The sequence below is a fragment of the Acartia tonsa genome, chromosome 3 (assembly GCF_053477335.1).
Source record: "Acartia tonsa isolate MP-2025a chromosome 3, ASM5347733v1, whole genome shotgun sequence".
Taxonomy (NCBI): Eukaryota; Metazoa; Arthropoda; class Copepoda; order Calanoida; family Acartiidae; genus Acartia; species Acartia tonsa.
In genome coordinates this window covers 46,802,016-46,826,401 of record NC_137262.1, presented here as the reverse complement: position 1 = coordinate 46,826,401, position 24,386 = coordinate 46,802,016, and the positions used below count along the sequence as shown (strand labels likewise).

The window sequence follows — 24,386 nt, the reverse complement described above, 5'->3', positions numbered from 1 at the left end:
AAACGTGCTTGTTATAAACATTTTATAATTTTTCAGGGAGTAATACCATTGACTAGATGTTTTTTTTAATGCTTATTTTTCTTTTTTAATATCAATGTTACTCTGAATTTTGAATTAACAACTGGAGAAATATTTTAGTAGCAAAACTTTCTTAAGTAAAATTAAAGAAAGATGTTTTTTTGTGTAGATTACCATTGTTTCTGTGATTAGGTATTAATGTCCTCAATGTTTTTAATTGCCAGGGATCTAAAGGGATAAGACAATGACCGATAAATTGATGTATTGTATATCCCCTATGATGATAAACAAAATTACTCATATATCAAAATTAGTCGTTGAAACGTTTGGACACACAAATTAATGACCCAACCAATATAAAGACCCCAAAGTTTAAAGCCAGCGAATAAGAAATCTTTTAACTTGGCCGATAACTATTTTAATTATTGCTGATGTTATTAGATTCTTTGGTAGTATTTTCGCTTTCTTTTTTTGTGGTACATCATCTATACATTTTTTCTATGAATGCGTCTGTCTACCATTCTATGGGCATGCTAGAATCATTCCTATAGCACGCAACCACATTGTGAGTCACAATATCTTTTGGGGTATTCAAGGACGACTTCATCCATCTAAGTGAAGCTAAACAAAGAATAAATAATCATTAATTATTTAGAATACATGAACACTATTTTTAAAAGCGAAGCTTTTCTATAATTAGGGTAGGTCCGTCCGTCCGTACGTCCGTCCGTCCGTCACGGATAGCTTTTTTCGTTAATTTAGACATGTTAGAATTGTCCTATCGATTTCAAATTTTGCATGGTGATTCCTTTAGTAGTTAGGTACGATTTAGAAAGCGTAGCAACTCTATAATCATTACCAAAATGTCCGTACGTCCATTTTAAACATGGTGATTTTTTTACTTTTTTAAATAGCTTTTTTCGTTAATTTAGACATGTTAGAATTGTCCTATCGATTTCAAATTTTGCTTGTTGATTCCTGTAATAGTTAGGTACAAGTTAGAAAGCGTAGCAACTCTATAATCATTACCAGAATGTCCGTACGTCCATTTAAAACATGTTGATTTTTTTTACATTTTTAACAACAAATTTGTGTGTGACCTAATTATCCGATTGATCTGATTTTTGGTATACTGATTCCTGGGACAACAAAGTACAATATTATAAGCAAAGCAACTCTATAATAAAGTCCTAAAAATGTAAGTATGTCCATAATCATTATCCTGTATCAAGCAGTTTTTTAATAAATTTACTTAAATTTTGCTTTGACTCTTCTACATTCGCATTCTGATTATTCAGTTCTGACATTATACAAGTGTTAATGTCCGTTTGTTCTACCGTTTCAGAGCTTCGCTTTTATGGATGTTGTCATCCTTGTTTTTTACATCAACAGTTAATGCAAATAAATATAAAAAGTTGATCTCTTTTTTTATGATACTATAGAGAAAATTAGAAGGGGTATTTGTTTTTTCATTAGTATTGCCACCCTGCAAAATATAGAAAGTCAACTGCAAAAAAAATACCAAACCCAACAACTGTGCAATATTTACAAGAGCAATCATGTTCTTTGCTTGGGATATAATTTTGGTGCAAAAATAAAATATAATTGAAAATATTCAGTATGCAAGGATAAGTGTTGTCTCTCCATGGTCCGTAGAGGTCTTTCTACAATATCTCTGCAATGTATGAGGTTGAAAAAGACAAAGGCTGCCGTACCCAAGAAGAAAGAGGGGACAATAAGGAAACAAAAGTGAAAAATATATTATAGATTAGCTTACTTCTCAAAATATTGCCATTCTATTTGGCGAAAGTGTTCAAAATTAGGAAGGGAGGGGACAATGGCCTGTTTTATTACCCTAGTCTACAACGTTTTATGAAAGCGTTTTCTTATTTGTTGGGATAACATTTTGTGTATCATCATTGTATTTTGTATTTGTATTTTGTATGTACATCAATTTATCGGCCATTGCCTTATCCCTTTAGATCCCTTTTTGAAAATAGTCTAGAGGCCCCGAACATGTATTCAGGTATAGTTAGCTAGATAAAAGTTAAATCTCCATTCCAATTTTTAAGCTATTCTTAAGCTTAAGTTATGATGTTAATACATTGGAAATATTGAAAAAAGGACTGTTGCTTAATGTGCTCTACCTCCCTGGTTTTTATACATTTTCTATTGAGTTGTACATGAAAACATTATATACTGTTACGTTAATTCTTTTTATTGTTTATACACTATTCTTATTTTTAGAAGGATCTATACTTTTTGTTATATGTACTATAAATTAATATTATATAATTATTTTATGAAAATAGACATACACTCACCACTAGAGTATATAGTTATAGAGTTGCCTCGCTACTAAAAATAACATATAGTATAAAACTTTTTTCACCTGTCAATGTTGCTCAAGAATAAAAATTCAACAAGAACTCATAGGATCCGATAGTTATACAACTTTTTAGTTAATTAAAATGTGATACAAAACTGTATTTCGTGCAGTTGTCGTGAGTGTACTTCACAGACAAATTTTATTTCTCCTTAATAAAATTTTAATTTATGGGCGAGGAAAAACAGAAATTCTTAAATAAAAGGGCGAAGAAAGCAAAATATAGTATAAGGCCCCCTTTAGGATTATCTTTATATTTTATTGACTAACAAACTGACCAACATAATAACTTTTGAGTAGCTTCTCTACTAGAGTGTACATAAACTCTTATATAAGCTAAAATATCACCACAAAGGTTGAAAAATAAGACTATTCCATATCTTAAGTTTAACTTTCATTTAAAACTATTTTTTTGAGGTGGGAGGGGGGGGGAGTAGGTCGAAGAAATCTCATGTAAAATTTAAAGCTATACGATACTTAACCAATTTGACAATAATTTTATATGTGATATAATTAACATATTCATCTAATTTGTAAAATACTGATTCCTGTTACAACAAGGTACAATGTTATCAGCGAGGCATCTCTATAAACCTAAAAATGTGATAATGTTATTAAACAGTATCCTGTATTTAAGCAGCTTTGAAGCAAATCTACTTTTGTTTAAATTTATATTCTGTATTTTCAGTTCTGACACTCTACAAGTGTAAATGTTTGTTTGTCCTACCGTTTCAGAGCTTTGCTTTTATGAATTTTCATCCTGTTTTTAAACATAGAACCAAGGACGATATCATTCAATAGTAGAATGGCTGTTGACTAGTAAACACAGTACACAGTTTTTAAAAGGGGGGGGGGAGGGGGGCAATATGCAATATTTACCCACTGGCTAAAAGTTTTGGGTTAACAAATCTGGTATTAATTTAATTAAATTAATTCTAATATTCGTGTAAATTTGTCCAATTTGTCCCACAACCATTGCATTGTTTACAACACCCGAAAAGAAAATAAAAGCTTATCGAAAAATCGCGCAAAATTCTTTGTTATCGATCATAGAAAATCATAGAACGGCAACTAAAGTGTACTCACTCTTGTACTGCAATGCTTTGATAATTAAGTACTGTTGTAATGCAGCTGACATAGGGAGGAGCCAATTGAACATTAATTTTTCTGTCTTTAAACTTTTACAAATACGTTCTAAAGCCTTATGATTTACATTTTAAAAATGAATATAGAACAGTTTATTATAATACAATGAAAAAGGCGAAAAATTGGAGCAAAGGGTATTAACAAATTGACAAACGTCTACATGTGAACAGCATTATTATATGTTTAACTTCTTTAATAGAAGCGGTTTTTTTGTGGATTTTTAAATCGCAATCTTTCTTATATTTATCTTTGCATAACTTGTACACATTCCTTGTACTGTACAAATATCTGGTAGGTTGTGTCGATGAACCTGATAAATTTCCATCCGCTAGGTTCTAGATTTATGCACCGCTGCGCGCCTTGGATTAACAAGATGTTCTCTTAAAACGACAGTTTTGCACGATTTCATTACTGAAACTGCTTTAAAGAAAAGAAAATGTTTTGAAATGTCAAGAAAAAAACACTGACGTACACACTCTAATTATAGAAAGGCTTCGGCTCTAAACGTGGCTCTTTTAAAATGTTGGAAATATAATCTTTTGCTATTTAAATTTTTCTTAATAACAATTTTTGTGGAAAAGTTCGTTGCCAAATGTTAGGTATAATCCGGGAAGATGGGACAAACATTTAAAACATTTAAACGTGACATCATACAATAAAATTGTCATTATACATTATAATAGAGCAATGGTAAAATATATACTCGCCTCTCATTGATTATTTTATTGTATGACGTCATTTTTTGGTGCCATTTTGCTGTCTCAACATTTAACACATTTATTTCCTTTAAAAATTTCTATATACTAAGTGAAGAAATGTAAAAAAAAGAAGAAAAGATACTTGATTTTTTTGTTATCTCATCCCTAAATTATAAACAGTTATTCTTTTTCCTTCTATAAAAATTTAGTTATGATACATTCTAAAATACCTAATGGGGTTAACCACCACATATAATACCTCTTCATTCATATCTTTATTCTATCTTAAGAATTTGGATTTTGGAAAAATCAATTGCTTCAAAGTTTTTTTAATGTTGAATAAATCGAAATTAATAATCTAAAATTTACTAGTGGCTTTAAAAAGCTGACTTATCAGTGCCTGTGCAACTCTAGCATGGGTTGCACACTGATCTTGTTGAATGGTTTGTCCAGGATGTACTGAATTTTAGTTTCCGAAAGTGTACATAGCTTCCGCGTCCTATCTCAATATTTGCTACTAGCTAAAAAAGCTTTAAACTTCCCCAAAAAAAATCAAAATTTGAAAAATTAAAATTTTGAATGTATAATGTATAAATCATTTATACATTATATCGCTTTTCCTTTTAACCGGAGTAGCTGAAAATAGCGTTTGCAATAACTGGGTTATCTGCTGTACACATTTGGAAATTATTGAAGAAATAGGCAATCCATTTTCAGCACATCTTGTCCAGTGATTCCCCGTTTTCTCAACAAGCCGTACACTATTCATTTTATCATTGTAGCCTTGGAATTTCAAGTTTTGTTAAAACCTTAAGGTTTAAAAAGTGTTGATATGAAAAAGTTGTAAAAAAAACATACAAACAATTTTTTAAATTTTTAAATAGTTTTCTAAAAAAGAAATCTGAAACGAGAGAGAAAAGAAAAAGAGAGAAGGAAGGGAGGGAAATAATGAGATGGTTCATAATTTTGGGGGCTGAATTTTTATGAGTAAGGACCAATACAGGCAGAATGTGTCTTTAAAAATACCAATTTTTTTTTTAAATAGACAAAAAGTTTTACTTGTACATAAATGTAATTCAAATAGTTGATTTTTTTATTCAAATAGTTCAATAATTCAATTCAATAAATTTACAATAAAGCCAATCAATTGTTTTGTAGTTGGTTGAAATGTATAAATACTGCAAGGCACTTTTTTTTCATTTCCACTACCTATACTACTTCAATAGTTCAGTATATACTTTACCGCGGTGTGTTTACCAAATAGTAATGCTACTTGCTTAACCTGTAAAAATAATTTTGTAAATAATTACATATATTTAGAATGTATCTTTAATTTGTGAATATACAGACTAATGACCTGATAATTTGAAAATGAAAATGTTACTAAAGCCGGATAAGTAAGTATTAATTTTGTAGTTGATTTAAAAAAAAAAGTTTTTGATGCCCGATGGTAACGAATTTAGAGAAATTTTGTGTTTCCATTCTTTATCTTTTATACATAGTTATTTTTATCTTATTTATTGGATTTTTATTTTGTTTTGAATTTGAGTTCTTGTATTTACAGCAAAGATTTTCTATAATATGGGTTTGTACTCTATTGGTCAACTTGGGAGGGACTGTTAGATTTTGTTGTTGTATCAATTTTTGGCATAAAGGCCTGGTAGTGTCCGATCTTTATAAAGCTTAAAAAAATTTTTAATGTACCCTATACGTATCACCAAAAGGTATGTGCATTCATTACTTTTACACACTTTTTATCATTATTTTTCGCACCATAAAGGCCGATATTATTAGGTATTTTTAGTGTTATTGATAGCTACAGTAATCTTCTCCTAACAATCTTTGTTCATGCCATCCTGACCTCCCACCCCCTAACAAGTGATTGCCTACTTTTTAAAGGCAAAGCTTTTCTATAATTAGGGTCGGTCCGTACGTCCGTACGTCCTTCACAAACGGATAGCTTTCTTTCGTTAATTTAGGCATGTTAGAATTGTCCTATCGATTTCAAGCTTTGCATGGTGATTCCTTTAGTAGTTAGGTACGATTTTGAAAGCGTAGCAACTCTATAATCATTACAAGAATATCCATACGTTCATTTTAAACATGTTGATTTTTTTTACTTTTTTAACAACTAATTTTTATGGGATCTAATCATCCGATTGATCTGATTTTTGGTATGTTGATTCTTTGGACAACAAAGTATAATGTTATACGCGAAGCAGCTCTATAATAAAGTCCTGAAAATGTAAGTATGTCCATAAACAATATCCTGTATCAAGCAATTTTTCAACAAATTGACTTACAATTTTGCTTCGACTCTTATACATTTATATTCTAATTATATAGTTCTGACACTATATAAGTGTTAATATCCGCTTCGCTTTTAAGGATGTTGCCATCCTTGTTTAGTTATTAAACCATGTATTTGTGATGGTTCTTTTAGGGAACCTTAGGATAAATAAGAGTTAAGAATGAAGCACTGGACAAGGCTTTAAATAAATTAATTATTTGTTAGAAGGGTGTGGGAGGTGGAATATTGTAGGCTAATAGTGGTCCAAAAAGTGATCTCATGGATATTGCCATTTTATTAAAGTTGTATTGTTCTGAAATGCAAGTTGGCTTACTTATATACAATATTTACTTGCTGAAATATGCATTAACAATTAAAAATCAGAATCACATATAGTAAAGAAAATATACATAAATAACGACACCGCCCCCGAGGAAAAAAAAACTATTACCCGACCAAAAATATATTTTTTTTCCAAAAAAACAAAAATCATCCAACACCGCCACATATACAAAACGTTAATAGAGGACACGTCCCTGTAAAGCAATTACAAGGGCCGGGCGTAAAACCAAAAACCAACAGTAGGCATTAGTACAGATAGATAGACAGATAAATAGAAAGTACACACTCGTAAAATGGTGTTTACTCCCTTGCGTAAATTTATTAAGAATTACATAATTAAAAATTTACCTATCAGTTATCTGCAATAAGCACAATAGTAAAAAATGTGCAGTTGAATTTTACATACTTTTATAAGACCTAACAACTTTACCCTATTTCCTGGCTCCTAGTGGCTTAAACTGCGTAAAGCCAACATTATCTACAAATAATAATATATCTTGACCTATTTTTATGAGGGAGGGGGAACTATTTTTTAATATGAATAAGTTTTCCTAACCACCCATAGACCTCTGGGTACAACCTAGAAGCTTTACAAAGTGTCTCAAATATCAACCATGTGACGTCATACAAATGAGGGATGAGAGGAGAAGTGGGAAAGAAAACCCTTAAAAAAGAGAAGGATAATCCCTTATTTTTATGACGTCACGTGGCTGATTTTTTAGACACTTTGTAAAGCTTCTACAACCAACCTTGGAGATTAAATATGAGGAATGTGTAATATGGACAGATTTTAATTAGCTGTATTGACATTACATTTTTCGGGCATAATTATGCACTCAAAAGTACGATACATTTTCGACCTTAGTAAAGTATAAGATATAAATTGGTACTGGGTAGTTATTTTAGGTTTTTTTGTTTAAACAGCGAAGCTATTTTAAAATTGTTAAATTGACCCAAACAAACTGTCTCGAATTTGTTTTTAGGAATTTAAGCAAACTGGAGAATTTTTATCTGTTATGGGGGGGGGGGGGGGATTAACAGGGGGTTTGTAGATCCCTGGTTGGGGACACTAAATAGTTTTATCCATTGGCCTTCATTTTGCTTAGGGATGGGGGTGGGAGGGTTTAGTGCGCCCCTTCGGTACAATAGTTAATTTTGAAATGCGTTGAAGGTTTTTTTTAGCTTCCATCACTATAGAAAAAAAATATAAATTTTAAAGTCAATATATTTAACTATTGATTGAGATTTAATGAAATATTTATTCTTTGTGGATTAAATTATACTTGTTTGTTAGATTTTCTTATTACAGGAGCAGTGATACGACAAATGAAAACAAAACTAACTTTTCTATAATTTTACAAACGTCCAAAAACGATGCTTCAATTATTGGCGTTATTTTCGTGTTTTTTTTTTTGACAAACTAAAAGCCTTGTTTTTGTTCGGGTGCTATATTCCTTTCCCTGATTTAGTTTAGTCTAAAAATCTGCGCGTATCTGGTTAGAAAGAGAAAATGCCGGTTTGTTTCCGATGCTTTAATATGAACCTATTTAGGGAACACGCCCAAAAAATATCATAGGGATCGAGGGATGGGGCACCAAAAGATATTATTCTAATCAACTATTATAGTCTAAATTTGTTTTCTATGATAATGAAACAAGGATGACAACATAAGTAGCGAAGCAAAAATAAATCATGGGTTGTCAAACGTACATAGTGAGGTATAGAGCAGATAATCAGTGACCATACAAAGTATTAATATAAAATTCACCAAACCTAATAATTATAAATGTACTTACATGCATTTTGTGGCAAAGATGAACTGACCGACGAAGTAAATTATATAATGGTTGCTCATTAGTAAGGGAAATTTTACTAAAAAATCTATCTTGAATAGGAGCTGATTTCATGCCTTTCCTATTTGTTTCTTTTAGACAGACGGAAGAACATTTCGAAAGCTAAAAGACTATAAACATCAAAAATTTAAATTAATTAATAGAATTTAAGTACGTAACAATTTACAACTACAACTAGGATAACAACAACCATAAAAGCGAAGCTTTGAAACAGTAGGACAAACAATGATTAATACTTGTAGAGTGTCAGAACTAATTAAGCAGATAAAAGCAAAATTAAAAGTAAATTTGTTGCAAAACTGAATAAAAATAGGATACTTTTTGAGGACATACTGACATTTTTAGAACTAGATTATAGAGTTGCTTTGCTTGTAACATTGTGCTTTATTATTCTAAGAATCCGTATGCAAAAAATCAGATCAATAGGATAATTATATCGTACATAGAGTTGTTGTCAAGTTTAAAATCTGCATGTTTGAAGGGACGTACAGACATTCAGATAACGATTAAAGAGTTGTTACGCCTCCTGAACCTTACCTAACTATTATAGAAATCATGCAAATCTTGAAAATGAAAAGACATATCGAACATGTCTAAATAAACTAAAAGAGCTACTTTAACAATGTTAAAATATTTTCCTATTAAAGATTTCATGACATTTTTTTTCAGGCTGAAAACCATTTTTTGGGCAATATTGAAGATAGTGTTGCTGTTGGCTTTCCTGTATTTCTTCATCTGTTCATTATCCTTCCTCTCGGATTCTTTCAGAATACTTGGAGGCAAAAAAGTTGGAAGTAAGTGTATTTTTAGAAGATAAAGTAATCAATTTTTCAGGGAAGGGGTCATTGAACAAAAATGGTACCCAAAGTTTTATTTTAATGACGAACCCCAATCTGTCCTACTTTGAGAAAGACGATTCCAGTGACGTCATATACGTTTCGGGATAGAAAAAGGGAAGGGTGGAAGAAAATCTCTTCAAAAAAGATGGGAGAAAAGGGAAGAGATTTTCTTCCCCCCTTCCCTATGACGTCACTGGAATCGTCTTATTCAAAGTAGGACAGATTGGGGTTCGTCATTTTAATTCGCTGGCCTAAAACTTGTACTAAAGCTTGATTTAATGGTTCAAACTAGCAGTGTGCAAAAATTTCAACCAATTACTTTAGTCTACAGAAATGAAATTTTGATCACCAACATGGGTAGGATATTACATATTTTATCCATTGTCTTATCCCTCTAGTTTCCTGGTATTTTGAGAAAGTTCGAACTGGCTGTCTGTGAATACGCAAAGGCCCCGTAGTCCCAAAAAAGTGTAAAAAATAAGAAATTTAATAAGAAAAAAGTATTTTTGTAAAAAATAAGATTATAATTTGATAATACGTAGTAATTGTATAAGATAAATAATTAATAAGAATTTGTCAAAAATGAATTATGGCAGTGCGCTTGAATAATTTTCTTCTTATACTAGGAGATAAAGTAGTAAGGTTTTTGTTTGTTTGTTTATATATTATACCCCTCTTAAACAAAAAAACAGTTTTCTAAATTTGTACAGCTTTTTACAACTTTACATATTTTTATATGACCGGACTTTATAATTTTTAAAGTCTAGATACTTTTAAAATTAAATTTAGCCTAGCTGCTAGATATTATGCCTTGCCTTCATTAATTGATTCTAAAATAAATTTAGGTTTGTTCGAGGATGCGGAGCTTTTAAAAAATCCTATTGTCGGTCTTATGATTGGTGTCTTAGGTAAGTTTTATTATTTTATTATCATAATAGTCATACGTATTTATAGAATCGTATCATAGCCGCTTTCCGCGAATATTAAAATGAAAAATATAAGTTTAAAACCAGTTTAGTTAGCCTGAGGGGCCGAAGTCCTGGCTAACAAAACTTACATTAATTTTATGATTAAAATAATTGGATGAAAATTGTCTGTAATACGATTATATACATGATTTTTCAGTATGGCAAAAACAAAGAAGAATCTCAGTCCGTCCATCCGTCTGTCCGTTTGTTTTTTTCTTCTCACCGCAAGAACTGGTCCAGTGATGGGTGTAGCTATTTTCCTAGGCCGGATAGAACAATTATGTCTTGAAAAATTAGATGCCTTTTACTTGCTCTAAAGTCAAAGTTAAACAAAATATTTGTGTATATTTCAGTTACTGTTTTGTTACAGTCTTCTTCGACTTCCACTTCCATCATAGTTGGTTTGGTAGCCGCTGGAACTGCTAAAGTAAGGTAAGGTGTAAACCAACAACTGCAGTATAAAACTTAGGTTCCTGTGTGAAATTCATAGATATAGTTGTGAGAATGCTTTGACAATAAACAGGCCTAATCATTATCAATTACAGTTAGAACTTCCAGTAAATGTCGTGTAATCAAATGATTGGTTGTTAGTAGGACTTGGACTGCATGAGAAATATTTTGGTTATCATAGATACACCAAAATAATACTTATGGAGGTTATTCAAGTTAGGGTAAGTAAAAATTACAAGCTGAAGCCAGCAATTAATTTGTAGACTAATGTGAGTGTTAAGTCCAAAAGTTTAAATGGGTTGCTATTGGCTATTTTTGTGGGTTTCCGTGCAAAGAAATGAAAATAAACTAAAAACAGCTTATAAGCAAAGTATTACAAATTTGTCATGCTTTCATATACTGTACAAATATATCATAACATGACGTACTATTACACCTTTTCTTCGATTCATGAAAACTAAATTACGCAATTAAAACCAAGTAAAAGTATTTTTAGCAAAATAAAATCGCTTCCAATTTTTAGGACTGTTCGGCTGCTGATTATTTCCAGTGATAGAAAGCTTTGAATTTTAGAGGCTGTACAGTAATATTAGCGACAATTTGGATTAGATGCTAGGAAATACGCCTCTAGCATCAGGGGCTCTGTATTAGAAAGGGCAGAGATGGGCTAGAAAAATAGCTTAAAACTATACCAAACAATAAAGCTGGAAAATAAAAAGCCTAAAATTATTACAAGAACTATGTGAAGCTTACTTAAAACAGAGTTGGTTCTGTATGTATTGAGGTGACTTTACAAAGTGTCTCAAAAAATCAGCCACGTGACGTCATAAAAATAAGGGATGAGAGGAGAAGTGGGAAAGAAAACCCTTAAAAAAATTATGGATAGTCCCTGATTTTTATGACGTCACATGGCTGATTTTTTGAGAAACTTTGTAAAGTCACTGTATTAAGATCTTATGTATTAGACAAAAACCCTTAATTCTTTTTATATTAGGATATCTATTTTTTAGTGTGGCAATTCCAATGATTATGGGAGCCAATGTGGGCACGTCAGTTACAAATACCATTGTCTCTTTCACACAGGTATAGTTCCTCTAGTACTTTCTTACTTTGAAAATACATAAATATAATTGTATCGCTTCGCCTAAGGCTTTAAAGCCCACAGTTTTAACAAATTAGGTTAATCTGTGACATAAACATAAACATAATGTAGGTTGTTGCTCCCTGACTAATATTTCATATAGGTTTACTGTTCTCGATATTAATTAACCCCTTTATCGATTTTTTTCACCCCCCTCCCCTACATTCTGTTTTTTTTTGTTGTCAAATCAAAGATTGTTTTTTAAAGATAAGGATTTTTCTCTTGAAATCTTGAAATACCTTGGAAGTAAGGCTTCGAAACTGAATAATATTCGCTGAATTTGAACCAGTTCTCATCAATACTGAAAAATCATGTATAGCATCGTATTACAGACAATTTTCCAAACCAATAAAATAAAAATCATAAAATCAATACCAGCCTTAGGCCCATAGTGCTAGCAAAGCTGGTTTTAATAATATATTTATTTTATTTTGATATCCGCGGAAAGCTGTCTTTAATACGGTGCGATACATAACTATTAATGAATTTAACTTAGGTTGCAAACCGAGATGAATTCCGGAGGGCTTTTGCCTGCGCTACTGTTCATGATATGTTCAACTGGCTTACTGTCATAACCCTACTAATTTTGGAGGTAATTTGAAATTTCCATTTTTTTACTACTGTGTATGATAATTATTTTGAGGTAATTTAAATGTGTTCTATAATTTACTGGCTGTACATCAAATGGACAAAATGTTTTACTGGTCTCTTATGATAATTCTATTTTTTTAGGTAATTACCTAGGTGTCAGATAACTGTAGTAGTCAATCAATGTTCTTAACATTTTAAATTTTAGACCTTTTAAAAAAAATTGTAAAACTCAAGTATAAATTACACATGATATGAACTGTGCAAAATATAAACCAGAATTTGCCTTTCATTACTTACAACCGATATGTTACTAACAATGTGCAAAAATTGGTATTTGTTACATACAATCTCATATTCGAATATGCAGAGATAAGGGACCTGGATTCTGACAAACAAGTTGAAAATTTCCCCAAAACCCTCTTCCCTTATTTACCCCTTTCCTTTAATTATATAAAAAAAAAGTTTACCCCAACTATACGCCACACAAAAAATTTAGTTTTGGCAATTTCAAATTGAATAAATTGGCTAAAACACGGCAGCATGTAAAAGATGCAACCATAACATACTATAACTCTCTTGATTATTGGCTAGTCAGATGCTAGCTAATACCATATAATATCTAGGTTCTCATTATTGAAATATTTTTCTTTCTTTTTGCATTTATTTATTTGCTGTTCTCATTTCGCATTTTTTATTATCTTTTATTTACTCATATTTCAGTATAAAATTTTATCATTGAATTTTGAGTGTAAATGGTGGGACAACTGTTGTTTGTTTGGCGATGAACTGAAATTTAATTTCCGAATGTGTACACAGTTTCCTCATCCTATCTCAATATTTACTACTAGCCAAAAAACTTCAAATTTCCATAAAAAATCTAAATTTGAATGTATAAATGATTTATACATTATACATTCAAAATTTTAATTTTTCAAATTCAGATTTTTTTGGGAAAATTTTAGGCTTTTTTTAGCTAGAAGTAAATATTGAGATAGGATGAGAAAACCCCGAGGAAACTGTGTACACATCCGGAAATTAAATTTCAGTTCATCTGTTTGGCTGTTTGCTTTCAAAGGAAGTATTGCATAACAATTTTACTTTGAAACACGTCTAAATCACGGAATGTATTTCGATTCAAATCTACAAATTGGAATTAAAAGTATACATCTATTGAAGTATGCTTTGATCAAAGCATTGATGCCTGTTTACTTAGATGATGATTTTTAAAGCTTTTTTATTAGAAATGTCAAATGTTAAAAATGGTTGTTTATTCCTGGGACAGTTAAGAACAATTACAGAAGCGTAGCATCTCTAGTTTACTTTGTAAATTGTAAGTACGTCCATATTAATCCTATTTTGATTTTAGGTTATATGTCATCCTTTGGAACTTTTAACAGAAAATCTTGTTGAGGGCAGTCTTGCTAAATCCACGGTAATTAACTATCATTTATATTCTTATAATCTTTTAAACATCACTTAAGGTATATAGCAACTTTTTATTAAAAGGTTGGGTAAGAGCACAAAATCACTACAAAATACCCTTACCCAAAATAAGTATAAACCTTCCTAGAACCTATGCGAAGCTACCCTGTATGGGAGAATGATATCGGTTCAGTGGTTTGCGAGAACTTTCGGTACACACAGACAGACAGACACACTGAGATCCTTTTACTTTATTATAAGGATTGATAATTGTTTTTTTAATTAGGTGAGTCAGAAGAGTCCAGACTTTTTAAAAGTGTTGACCAACCCATTTACAAAAGTAAGTATTTAATGGACAGTTGTTTCTTCAACCAACTAATTTGTTGCATTTTGTGGAATCGGATGTTTGCTGGAGGGGAGGGGAAAGTTGCATAACTTAATGAATAAGACAATGAACGATAAAGGATATACCTACCAAATGATGATTGAAAATAGTCCTTCAGTTGATTGAAGTTATTGGATCAAACTTTCTGACATTACTAGTTTGGAACTAGCCAATCAAATTTGATAGAAGTACTCAAAGTTTTTGAGCCAAATAAGAAGATAGCTTTGTTATCAAACATTAGGTACTAGTGTAATTTACAGCCTAATGTTCAATTTTAACACTCTGACATGTTAAAGTTGCAATACCTTCCCAAAGGCCAAAACTTTTATGGTCAATAAGAAGGCCTTGTGTTAGTCAAAAAAATAACAGAATTTGTGATGTTAAACAGTCAGAAGGATAAGGTCCTTTCCCCTGAAAATATCTCAAAAATTATTATCAAATGCAATTACTTAGTTAATTATTATTATTTAGTCAATAGTTCAGCTAGACAAGAAGGTGGTCAAAGGATGGGGACTCTCAGACCCAAAATATGACGACGTTATTTCCATTTTAAAAGTTGAATGCAAGGTAAATATATAATTTATAAACACCCTTTCTGTTATATTCGTTTATTAGGAACTAGCGGCTACGCCCCTAGAGGCCTCTAGTGGCACTTTAAATGTTTTTGTTTGATAAAGTCTCTACTATAATTTTTTACGTACGATACCTCTTCATTTGACGTTTAAGTCTCCTAAACGTTTTTTAAAATTTCGATTTTTTTGTCATTTCTCTTGGGAGGGTGGTGGTACCCTCCCCCAAAATAGTTAAAAACCTTCCCGGGACTTATGAGAAGCTACCCTGTCAAGGAGAACCCGATCGGTTCAGCGGTTAGCGAGATCCTTCGGTACACACAGACAGACACACAGACAGACACACAGACAGACAGACAAACATCATGTTACTTTAGTATAAGGATAAAGTTTACAAATAAACCGAGAAAAAACATAAATCAGAATTGTTTACAATGCTTAACTTCTTAATATCTTGGTTTGCAGAAAGAAATTTTGTTATTTTCTAAGGCTTTCATAAAAAATACCCCTCCCCCTCAAAATTTTTTTCTCTCTTTCCTTTACTTTTTACACCAATACTTCTGAATGAAGTCTCTTGACCCTATAAAAACTAAAGATTCTGTGGTCAAATCCTATACAATTTCTTAGGTTAGCATAGGAGTTAGGCAAGGGCGTCAAAGCTTTTTTATTTGGAGAGTAGAGGTAATCATCCATTCCCCCCACCTTGGACGTGTCTGGAGTTAGGGGTTTACAAGTCTTACAAATGCCTTTAAATATTTAGGTACGGTGTAGGTCAGTCTGTGAATTTTTATAAAATTTAGCCTATTATGATCTTATACAAAAAATAAATTTGAGAAATAATAGGTATTTTTCAGGATAAAAATGGAACAAAACTCGAAGTTTGTCCTTACTTGTTTGCTTACATGGGTCCAGAGGGATCGGAAACCGCAGATGTTTATATTGGAATTGTTCTTCTCATTGTTTCACTGGTTCTTCTGTCCGGTTGTCTTATAGGTATGTTATTTTTTATGCCCACATGTCCTTTTTAGTAGTGAAGATAATTTATTATTCACTTTGTCTGTCCGTTTGGTGAAGATTCCCTGTATCAATGAGTATCAAGTGTATAATTTAATTTGTCTGTCAGTTCGTCGGTTATGCATAAAAGAATATATGTTTATTAATATTTTAGAAAGGTTTCGTGATTTCTAGGAACATCTTCTCTATAATTTATTTTGTAAATTTTTTCCTTCCATGAATTTATCTGTTTTTAACACACAAATTGTGTTCTATAAAACTGAGAATTCATCACTCAGGTCTTCATTTTGAATGTAATTCATTTTTTATATTAAAATAAATTTATGTCTGCTGTTTTTTTGTAGCTATATCTTAGAGTCAGCTACGAATTTGTTTATCACTCAGACGTTAACAAATCAAAATTATGCCAAAAAAATTCTTCTTTCTCTCTTTATCTTAATTTTGTGATTTGTAAGCATTTTTCTTTATATTTTTTTTATATGTAGGAATGGTGAAGTGCTTGAACGCTCTGTTGGGGGATAGAGTAAAACTTGCAATTGAGAAAGTTATTAATAAAGATATTCCTATCAAGTAAGTACAGAGTTAAAGAAAGTAGTTATTTATGATTGTCAAAACGCATTGTTAAGATCACCCAAGGGTTGTTTTATTTGATCTTTTGGATCATGGAAAGAAAACAAAGAAGCGGGTTTCGTCGTAGCTTTTGATAGGTTATTTTATTTTATGTTATGTTAGGTAATGTTAATGATTGCATCACAGGGTTATGAAATAGTTAGAGCCCCCTGCACGGGCTATAAATAGGTGAAAAGCTACTTTGATTCGGTGAAACTCACTACTTCGTTTTCTTTCCATGATCCGAATCTTCTAGTATTACAAATAGAAATCTTTGTCATAATAAAATATTACTTTCTAGGTACTCGGTTATTTTAATTTAAAGTTTATAATTTGTTTAGGGGACTAGGCTGGTTGACGGGGTACATATTTGTGATTATTGGAGCTGGAATCACCTTCCTGGTACAGAGCAGTTCCGTATTTACCTCCACTCTGACCCCTTTGGCTGGCGCAGGTTCATTTATGTTTTAATTTAAGTATTTCTTATAAGTATTTTAAAAGTTTATATATAAGAGTAAAACACTAGAGGGGAAAGGGGTTAAATAACTGTATCTCACCATCGCAGTGTCCGTGTGCCGACTCTTAATTTGGTTATTAAAAATCAACCAATGGTGTCGGTTATATTAACACAGCTAAGTAGCAGAAAACAATTTGGTAGCAGACGAAAAAGGTCAATGAAAAGGGAGGGAGGTAGTTATCTTTATATACATCTATACTATAAATCTGTTGTTTATATCAACTTTATTGGAATAAAAACTACACGCTTGTGTATTTATGATTTATTTGTATTAAAAAATACTTAATTATCCCTTTTTTCCTTCATCCTGGGGCCTCTGTCTATTTTTGCTATCTAATAAATTAACACCATCCTGCGATCTATATAAAGCCTTTTTAAAATGAAGAATTCAATAGGCTCAACTGTAATCGATTTTATTTTTTTATCTAAGTTACCGTCGTCTATTTAAGCCAATCATCTTTTAGGTCTGATTAGTCTGGAGCGAGCCTACCCAATGACGCTGGGATCCAACATTGGAACAACGACGACATCCTTACTGGCCAGTTTAGCCGCTGGCGGGGATCATTTTAAAGAGGTACATACAGTACATTGACGGAGGAAACATTGAATTTTAAATTACACTAATACCCAAAATTTTATAATTATTCCTATCCATGAAATATCTTTTTTATCTTTTCATATTTATAAAATTCTGGATATACTAATCGTAATATAAATAGGCTAAAACCACACTGGGACCTATGTGAAGATTCCCTAAATTGGAGAAATCAATCGGTTCAGTAATCATCGTAATCTTAAGCTTCAGATACAAAAAACGTACACCTTTATAATATAGGATAACAAAGCGAAATCAATTTTTGATGGCTGATTTAATATTAAACATTCTGTCCAATACTTTTATGATATGACCTATTCTAGTATAACATTTCAGGCCTTACAAATTGCGCTGGTACATCTATTTTTCAACATATTTGGTATCCTACTATTCTACCCAATTCCTTTCATGAGATGGCCTATTCCAATGGCGAATGCTTTGGGCAGAGTAACTGCACAATTTAGGTATTTTAATTTTTATTTTTTCTTAAATTAGAAGTATGTTTGAAGAATTTATTTCTTAAAAACAAGGATGACAACATCCATAAAAGCAAAGCACTGAAACGGTAGGACTAACGGACATTAACACTTGTATAGTGTCTGAACTGAATAATCAGAATATAAAAGTATAATAGTCGACGCAAAATTGTAATTAAATTTGTTGAAAAACTGCTTGATACAGGGTAATGTGTATGGACATACTTATATTTTTAGGACTTGATTATTGTCCCAGTAATCAATATACCAAAAATCAGATCAAACGGATAATTAGATAGATCACATAAGAATTTGTTGTTAAAAAAGTAGAAAAAATAACATGTTTAAAATGGACATACGGACATTCTGGTAATGATTATAGAGTTGCTACGCTTTCTAAATCGTACCTAACTACTACAGGAATCATCATGCAAAGTTTGAAATCGGTAGGACAATTCTAACATGCCTAAATTACCGAATAAAAGCTATATATCTCCGAAGGACGTACGGACGGACCGACTCTAATTATAGAAAAGCTTCTCTTTTAAAAAGAGAGATAAAAATGCAGACTGCATCCCAGGACTATTTATAAATATCCAAATATTTTTATTTTGATATATTTTCTAGATGGTTTTCTCTGGTGTATCTAGTGTTTATGTTTGTTTTGTTTCCGTTGATCATCTTCGGTCTTTCTCTGGGTGGCTCCATTGTCATGTAAGTAACATTATTTGAAAACTTTAGAATAGCTGCTATGCCAAATTACTAGGTTCCATACAGTAAAAATATGTAATTAATAGTAGTTAAACTGTTTCCTTTAGTTCCATTCAGTTTTTCCTTCAAGTGCCTTGCCCCCCCCCCCGTTACTGTTAAAAAAGATTAAAATGAGAGGGGTTTAGTATTGTTTATTTACTCCTTATCCCTGAGGTGTCATAATCCTGCTGGGCTATCCTGGATCTACCATGACCTAACTTAACTTAAAATTTTGAGTGAAACACAAACACACGAAACCTCCCCCCCCCCCTTATTTTCAATTAATTTCAAAATAAATGGGCTCGACTTGTTACTGAAAGAGAAACCATTCTATTCTTTAAGTAAGCTTTAGTAAATCTCTTTTATTTTTCTTCAGGTACATTGTTTTGATTCCAGTAGCAGCATTTATAGTCCTTTGCGTTGCTATTGTTTTCATTCAAAAGAAGAAACCTTCAATTTTACCAGGTATTCACTTTAGGACGCTAGATTCAGACCACTTAAAAGTATTTCGATCGCAATGGATGTTTATAGATTATTATAGACAATGAAATTGAACGTTGCTTCATTAGCGGCTAAGCACCTAGAAGCCTCTAGGGGGACTCTAGGTGAAGGTGGCTAGAATTTGACACCCTTCCTTTTTATTTCAATTTCAAAAAGAAAAGTAAAAAAAATAAGTTGGGGGAGGGGGGGGGGGTGTCGAAGAAGCAATTTTATTTGGGGGAGAGGTGGTAGTTGGATTGGGTTTTAAATATTGCCACGGTCGTAGCGGTCATGTGATAGGATTGGTCCTAAAAGGCATTTTGCAATTCATTTCATAATTGTAAGTTCATTTATAAGCAACTAGCGGCTACGGCGGAATTGACCCTCTACTTTTATGAATTTTATGAAGAAAATTTATCTTTTCTATCTCCGATTTTTATTGTTAGGGTGGAGGTATCCCCCCCCCCCCCCAAAAAAAAAAAAAGGATTGTCCTTGTAATCATTAATTAATAAAGGGTGTGCAAAAAAAATGCGGACATTTTTAAAATTTAGATTGCGCGGCTTGTGTTAATAATAGAAAAACGTTATGCATATTGCTAGAACTGCTATGAAGTCTATTTTTTTGGAAATATAAAAACGATTCCTGTGCTACGTATAGTTTAGGAGCGATGTGGTAAAATGTCCCAACTGCATTAAAACTTAATTTGCGAGTAAATCATTAAAGATTAAAGTATATAAAAAAATATGTACCTTTTTAAAATTTAGATTGCGCGGCTTGTGTTAATAGTAGAACAACGTTATGCATACCGTAAGAACCGCTATGAAGTCTATTTTATGGAAATATAAGAACCACTAGCGGCTTCGCCCCTAGCCTCTAGGGGCTTTGCCCCAAGAGGTTTGATCAACCTAATTTTTAGTATTTTAGATTGAAAAAGAAAAAGTAAAAAAATTTTTTTTTTTTTTGGGGGGGGGGTTATTTTTCATTTTTGGGGGGGTTGGGGGTGTCCCACCCCCCAGGAAAATAGCTTAAAACCATCACAGGACCAGTAGGTATATTCCCTGAAGAGTAGAGCCCAATCGGTTCAGTTGTTACTGAGGACTTAAGCTTCAGACGGACAGACAGACGGACAGACGGACAGACGGACAGACGGACAGACGGACAGACAGACAGACGGACAGACGGACAGACGGACAGACAGACAGACAGACAGACAGACATCGTTCTACTTTGTATTATAGATTACTGTGCTACTTATAGTTTAGGAGCTACGTAGTAGAATGTCCCAACTGACTTAAAACTTGACTTGCGAGTAAATCATTAAAGATAAAAAAAGGGTGTGCAAAAATGCGGACATTTTTAAAATTGAAACTGCTCGGCTTGTGTGAGAAGTAAAAAATGCTATGTATATCGTTAGAACCGTCATAAGCTATATTTTTTGGAAATATGAGTACGATTTTTGTGCTATTTTTATTTTAGGAGCTGTATTGATAAATGTGAGAAAAGTGGAAATTTTTTTTTTTTAGTTTTAAGTCAGTTGGGACATTCTACCACATAGCTCATAAATTATACGTAGCACATGAATGGTTCTTATATTTCCAAAAAATAGAGTTTATAGCAATTCCATAGGTATGCAAAACATTTTTCTCCCATTAACACAAGCCGAGCAATTAGAATTTTAAAAATGTACGTATTTTTATTTACATACTCTTTAATTTAATCTTTAATGATTTACTCGCAAGTCAAGCTTTAAGCCAGTTAGGACATTTTATCACATAGCTTCTAAACTATACGTAGCACAGGAATCGTTTTAATATTTACAAAAAATAGACTTCATAGCGGTTCTATGGTATGCATAATGTTTTTCAACTATTAACACAAGCCGCGCAATCTAAATTTTAAAAAGGTCAAAAAAATTTTTTGCACACCCTTTAGATCAACCTTACGAGCTGTAAAAATAAGGTTTTATGAAATAATATAAATATATTTTTTTATAGGATATTTACGAAAGCACAAATTATCTTCATTGTTTATCGGTATTCTTGCAGCTATTGATAGACAATTCTCAAGGTAAATTTTTAATACTATTTTTGTTATACTACAATTTATACTAATCTTCTGTGCTATCCCTAATTTTCCTCCAAAAATAAAATAAAATATATTCGGACTATGAAATCAAAGCAAAAGTATTTTTTTACTATCCGTGGATAACTGTTTAACAAACGATTTGGAAAATAATTGTTAAGTAGCTAAACGTTACTACATCCGTCCATCCACCCATATATCCGTCTGAGTCTGATTTTCTGTGTAGATTCCATAATATTTTTTTTCAGTGTGGCTTCAAAACCAATTAATTTTCGGTATAGTAGAAACGGTTTTCATCCATACTGAAAATCATGCATAGCAGTGAATTACAGACAATTTTCCACTAATCTTAAAGCAAAAATCATAATATTATTGCCAGTTTTGCCAGTTTTGATAGCCCGTAGGGTCTAACAATACTAGTTTTATACTCATGATTTTCTATTCTTATATCCATGGAGTGTTGTCTGTAGTACGATGAGATGAATATCTATTCTAGATTGAATTGTTGCAAACGAAGAGAGGAAGAACCGGAACCAGAGAAAAACGAGGTTAATCACAACCTGGGCTTTCAAATGGGAGAGCAAGACCACTACAAACCTGCCTATCCAATGGAAGAAAAAGTTTAAAATTATTTGGGATATTATACGTATTTTAAGTAGCGTAGCTTCTACGTAACTATCGGTATGTTCGTTCGTATGACAGAGTTACTTAACAGAAATTAGATTTCTCAGCAACTATAATAAATAGAGGTTTGACTTTTCTCATGTAAATTTCCCTAATTATTGGCATTTTTAAGCATTTTATATTATTGGCAGCCAGACTGCCTTTTCACTGTTTTTTTTTTGACCGCTTTTATTGTTTTTTTTTTGTGTGATTTCAACTGTTTCACAGTTTGTTTTAGTGCCTTCTTTTTTTTTGTGTAGAATCACCTTATTAATGTACATGTTTAACCATAATTTACATTATCTGTCTAACTCTGACTTTTATTTAGAGGCTTTGAGTCTTTTATTATAAAGATTGATTGTAACTTTGATTTTGTGTGTACATGCATGAATATGTGGTAATATGAATGTGTGTTTGTCTATGTGCTGCAATACTTATGGGTTATGGGCAATATCATCCTTGTTTTATATTGTGAATAATCGAAAACAGTAAAAGTGTCTGACTATGACGTCAGAAAAAATTAACAATTAACCAATGAGAGGCCGCTATATATTTTACCACAGTGAATACTGGCTTCTTATTGGTTAATTGTTATTTTTTCTGACGTCATAGTCAGACACTTTTACTGTTTTCGAATAATCAGTTAATTATTGTCAATATATATAAATACTATGTACCTATTATATGTAACAATATGTTTATGAATTAAATCAAAATATATTTTCACAGTATTATTTTTCGTTCTTTAGTAGTTTTAGTACGAGGAATGAAAAAATGTTATACCTAAGTTTAAGGTGCCAAAGGCACCACAATTTTTTTTTTTTTGGTGGGGTGGGCGAAGATATTATCTAATCTATGTTTATCTCTTTTGCTCTTGTAGATTGACTAACGGCTGAAAATTTGTAAGCCAAGGAATATAATTTTGTTACAAAATATTTCCAGTTCGAATCTCTTTTTATCCCTGATATTTATGGCAATGAATAACTGATGTAGGATGAATGCTAAATCTTTAAAATAGGCACGGATGGGTTACAATGACCAAGTAGACAGAAAATATACACAGGTTTACAAAAGCACTATGGAAAAATATTATTTTGTGCATATTCCTATAATATAAAGAAGTATAAAGAGGATATCGCCAACCACTGCACTGAACCAATTTAGTGCTTCATTTCACCGAATCCTTATAGAGGTCCTGTGTTGGTCATATGCTAGTTTAAAATTCTATTGCCCCTTCCCCTCTTTTTGAACACATGGGTCCTCTTTTCAGAGAGTTGGGGTCATATATATACTGACCCCACATTGGAGTTGGACGTCTTTTCATATATGTATGTACAAATTATGAACTGTACAAAAACGTTCTCTGAAATATCCCCCCACCCACGGGTGTGCCATGTATCAAGGATACAGGGATATTATGTTTTTTTTTTTAGACTTTGCCATTTGATTTTATTTGCAATGATACTTTATAACATGTTTTGGTGCAATCATTGCATTGTATAAATTCGAACTGTAGAACTGAATAGACAAAGTCTAATTTTGAGCCGAAATTATTCTAGCAGTCATTTTTTTTCCATCCTTATTTTTTTATGATAACGTTGAGTGAGTCTATAGCATTATGACTTTTAAATGATAATATTCTCTCTTCTTAAAGTAAATGAATCCCTAACTAACTAGAAATGAATTATAATTAATTGGTTGTAGTTTAGAATAGATACATTACAAACATTAGATTATTTAAATTACGAAACTTTTTGTTTTTATTTTAAATAAATAAAACAAAAACGTTTTTATATAACCTATTCTACCGATTTCTACTAGAAACAATATTGATAATATCCGTAATTAGTTTAGCCATAAGTGTAATTTACAAAAAAAAATTTACATCCTAAATAACAGCTGGCAAATTCAATTTTCCTATAACGAGGAATAATTTGAAATTATAAAATACCTTCAAAATCCTGTAAAGAAAGTTACAAATGGCTATCATGTCTTGAATTTGAAATAGGATTTCTTACTTTATGAAAACATCCCAAAAAGTAGGCTGTGTTAATTTAATATTTAGTTTTTAATGAAATTTGATCTATTTACTCTATTTACA

General features: G+C 31.7%; 1 protein-coding gene across 1 annotated transcript; it reads left to right on the top strand.

The window, feature by feature from the left end:
- The first annotated feature begins 5,469 nt into the window (after positions 1 to 5,469).
- LOC145314367 (sodium-dependent phosphate transport protein 2B-like) lies at positions 5,470 to 22,773 on the top strand. Its single transcript, XM_080154248.1, has 18 exons — positions 5,470 to 5,645; positions 9,403 to 9,527; positions 10,418 to 10,480; positions 10,894 to 10,972; positions 12,001 to 12,073; positions 12,628 to 12,723; positions 14,089 to 14,154; positions 14,431 to 14,484; positions 15,001 to 15,096; positions 15,953 to 16,091; positions 16,598 to 16,682; positions 17,063 to 17,175; positions 17,703 to 17,812; positions 18,170 to 18,297; positions 18,937 to 19,023; positions 19,436 to 19,524; positions 21,535 to 21,607; positions 22,119 to 22,773. Exons 1-18 carry the CDS (start codon positions 5,620 to 5,622, stop codon positions 22,246 to 22,248), a joined length of 1,632 nt encoding a protein of 543 aa, XP_080010374.1. The 5' UTR covers positions 5,470 to 5,619; the 3' UTR covers positions 22,249 to 22,773.
- The last annotated feature ends 1,613 nt before the right edge of the window (positions 22,774 to 24,386 follow it).

Bases quoted from the DNA above. Each gene is read 5' to 3' on its own strand.
- LOC145314367 (XM_080154248.1), top strand. From the start codon at position 5,620: ATGAAAATGTTACTAAAGCCGGATAA. The intron at 12,074-12,627 runs GTATAGTTCCTC...AATTTAACTTAG, and splicing joins CCATTGTCTCTTTCACACAG to GTTGCAAACCGAGATGAATT. The intron at 21,608-22,118 runs GTAAATTTTTAA...TATCTATTCTAG, and splicing joins ATTGATAGACAATTCTCAAG to ATTGAATTGTTGCAAACGAA.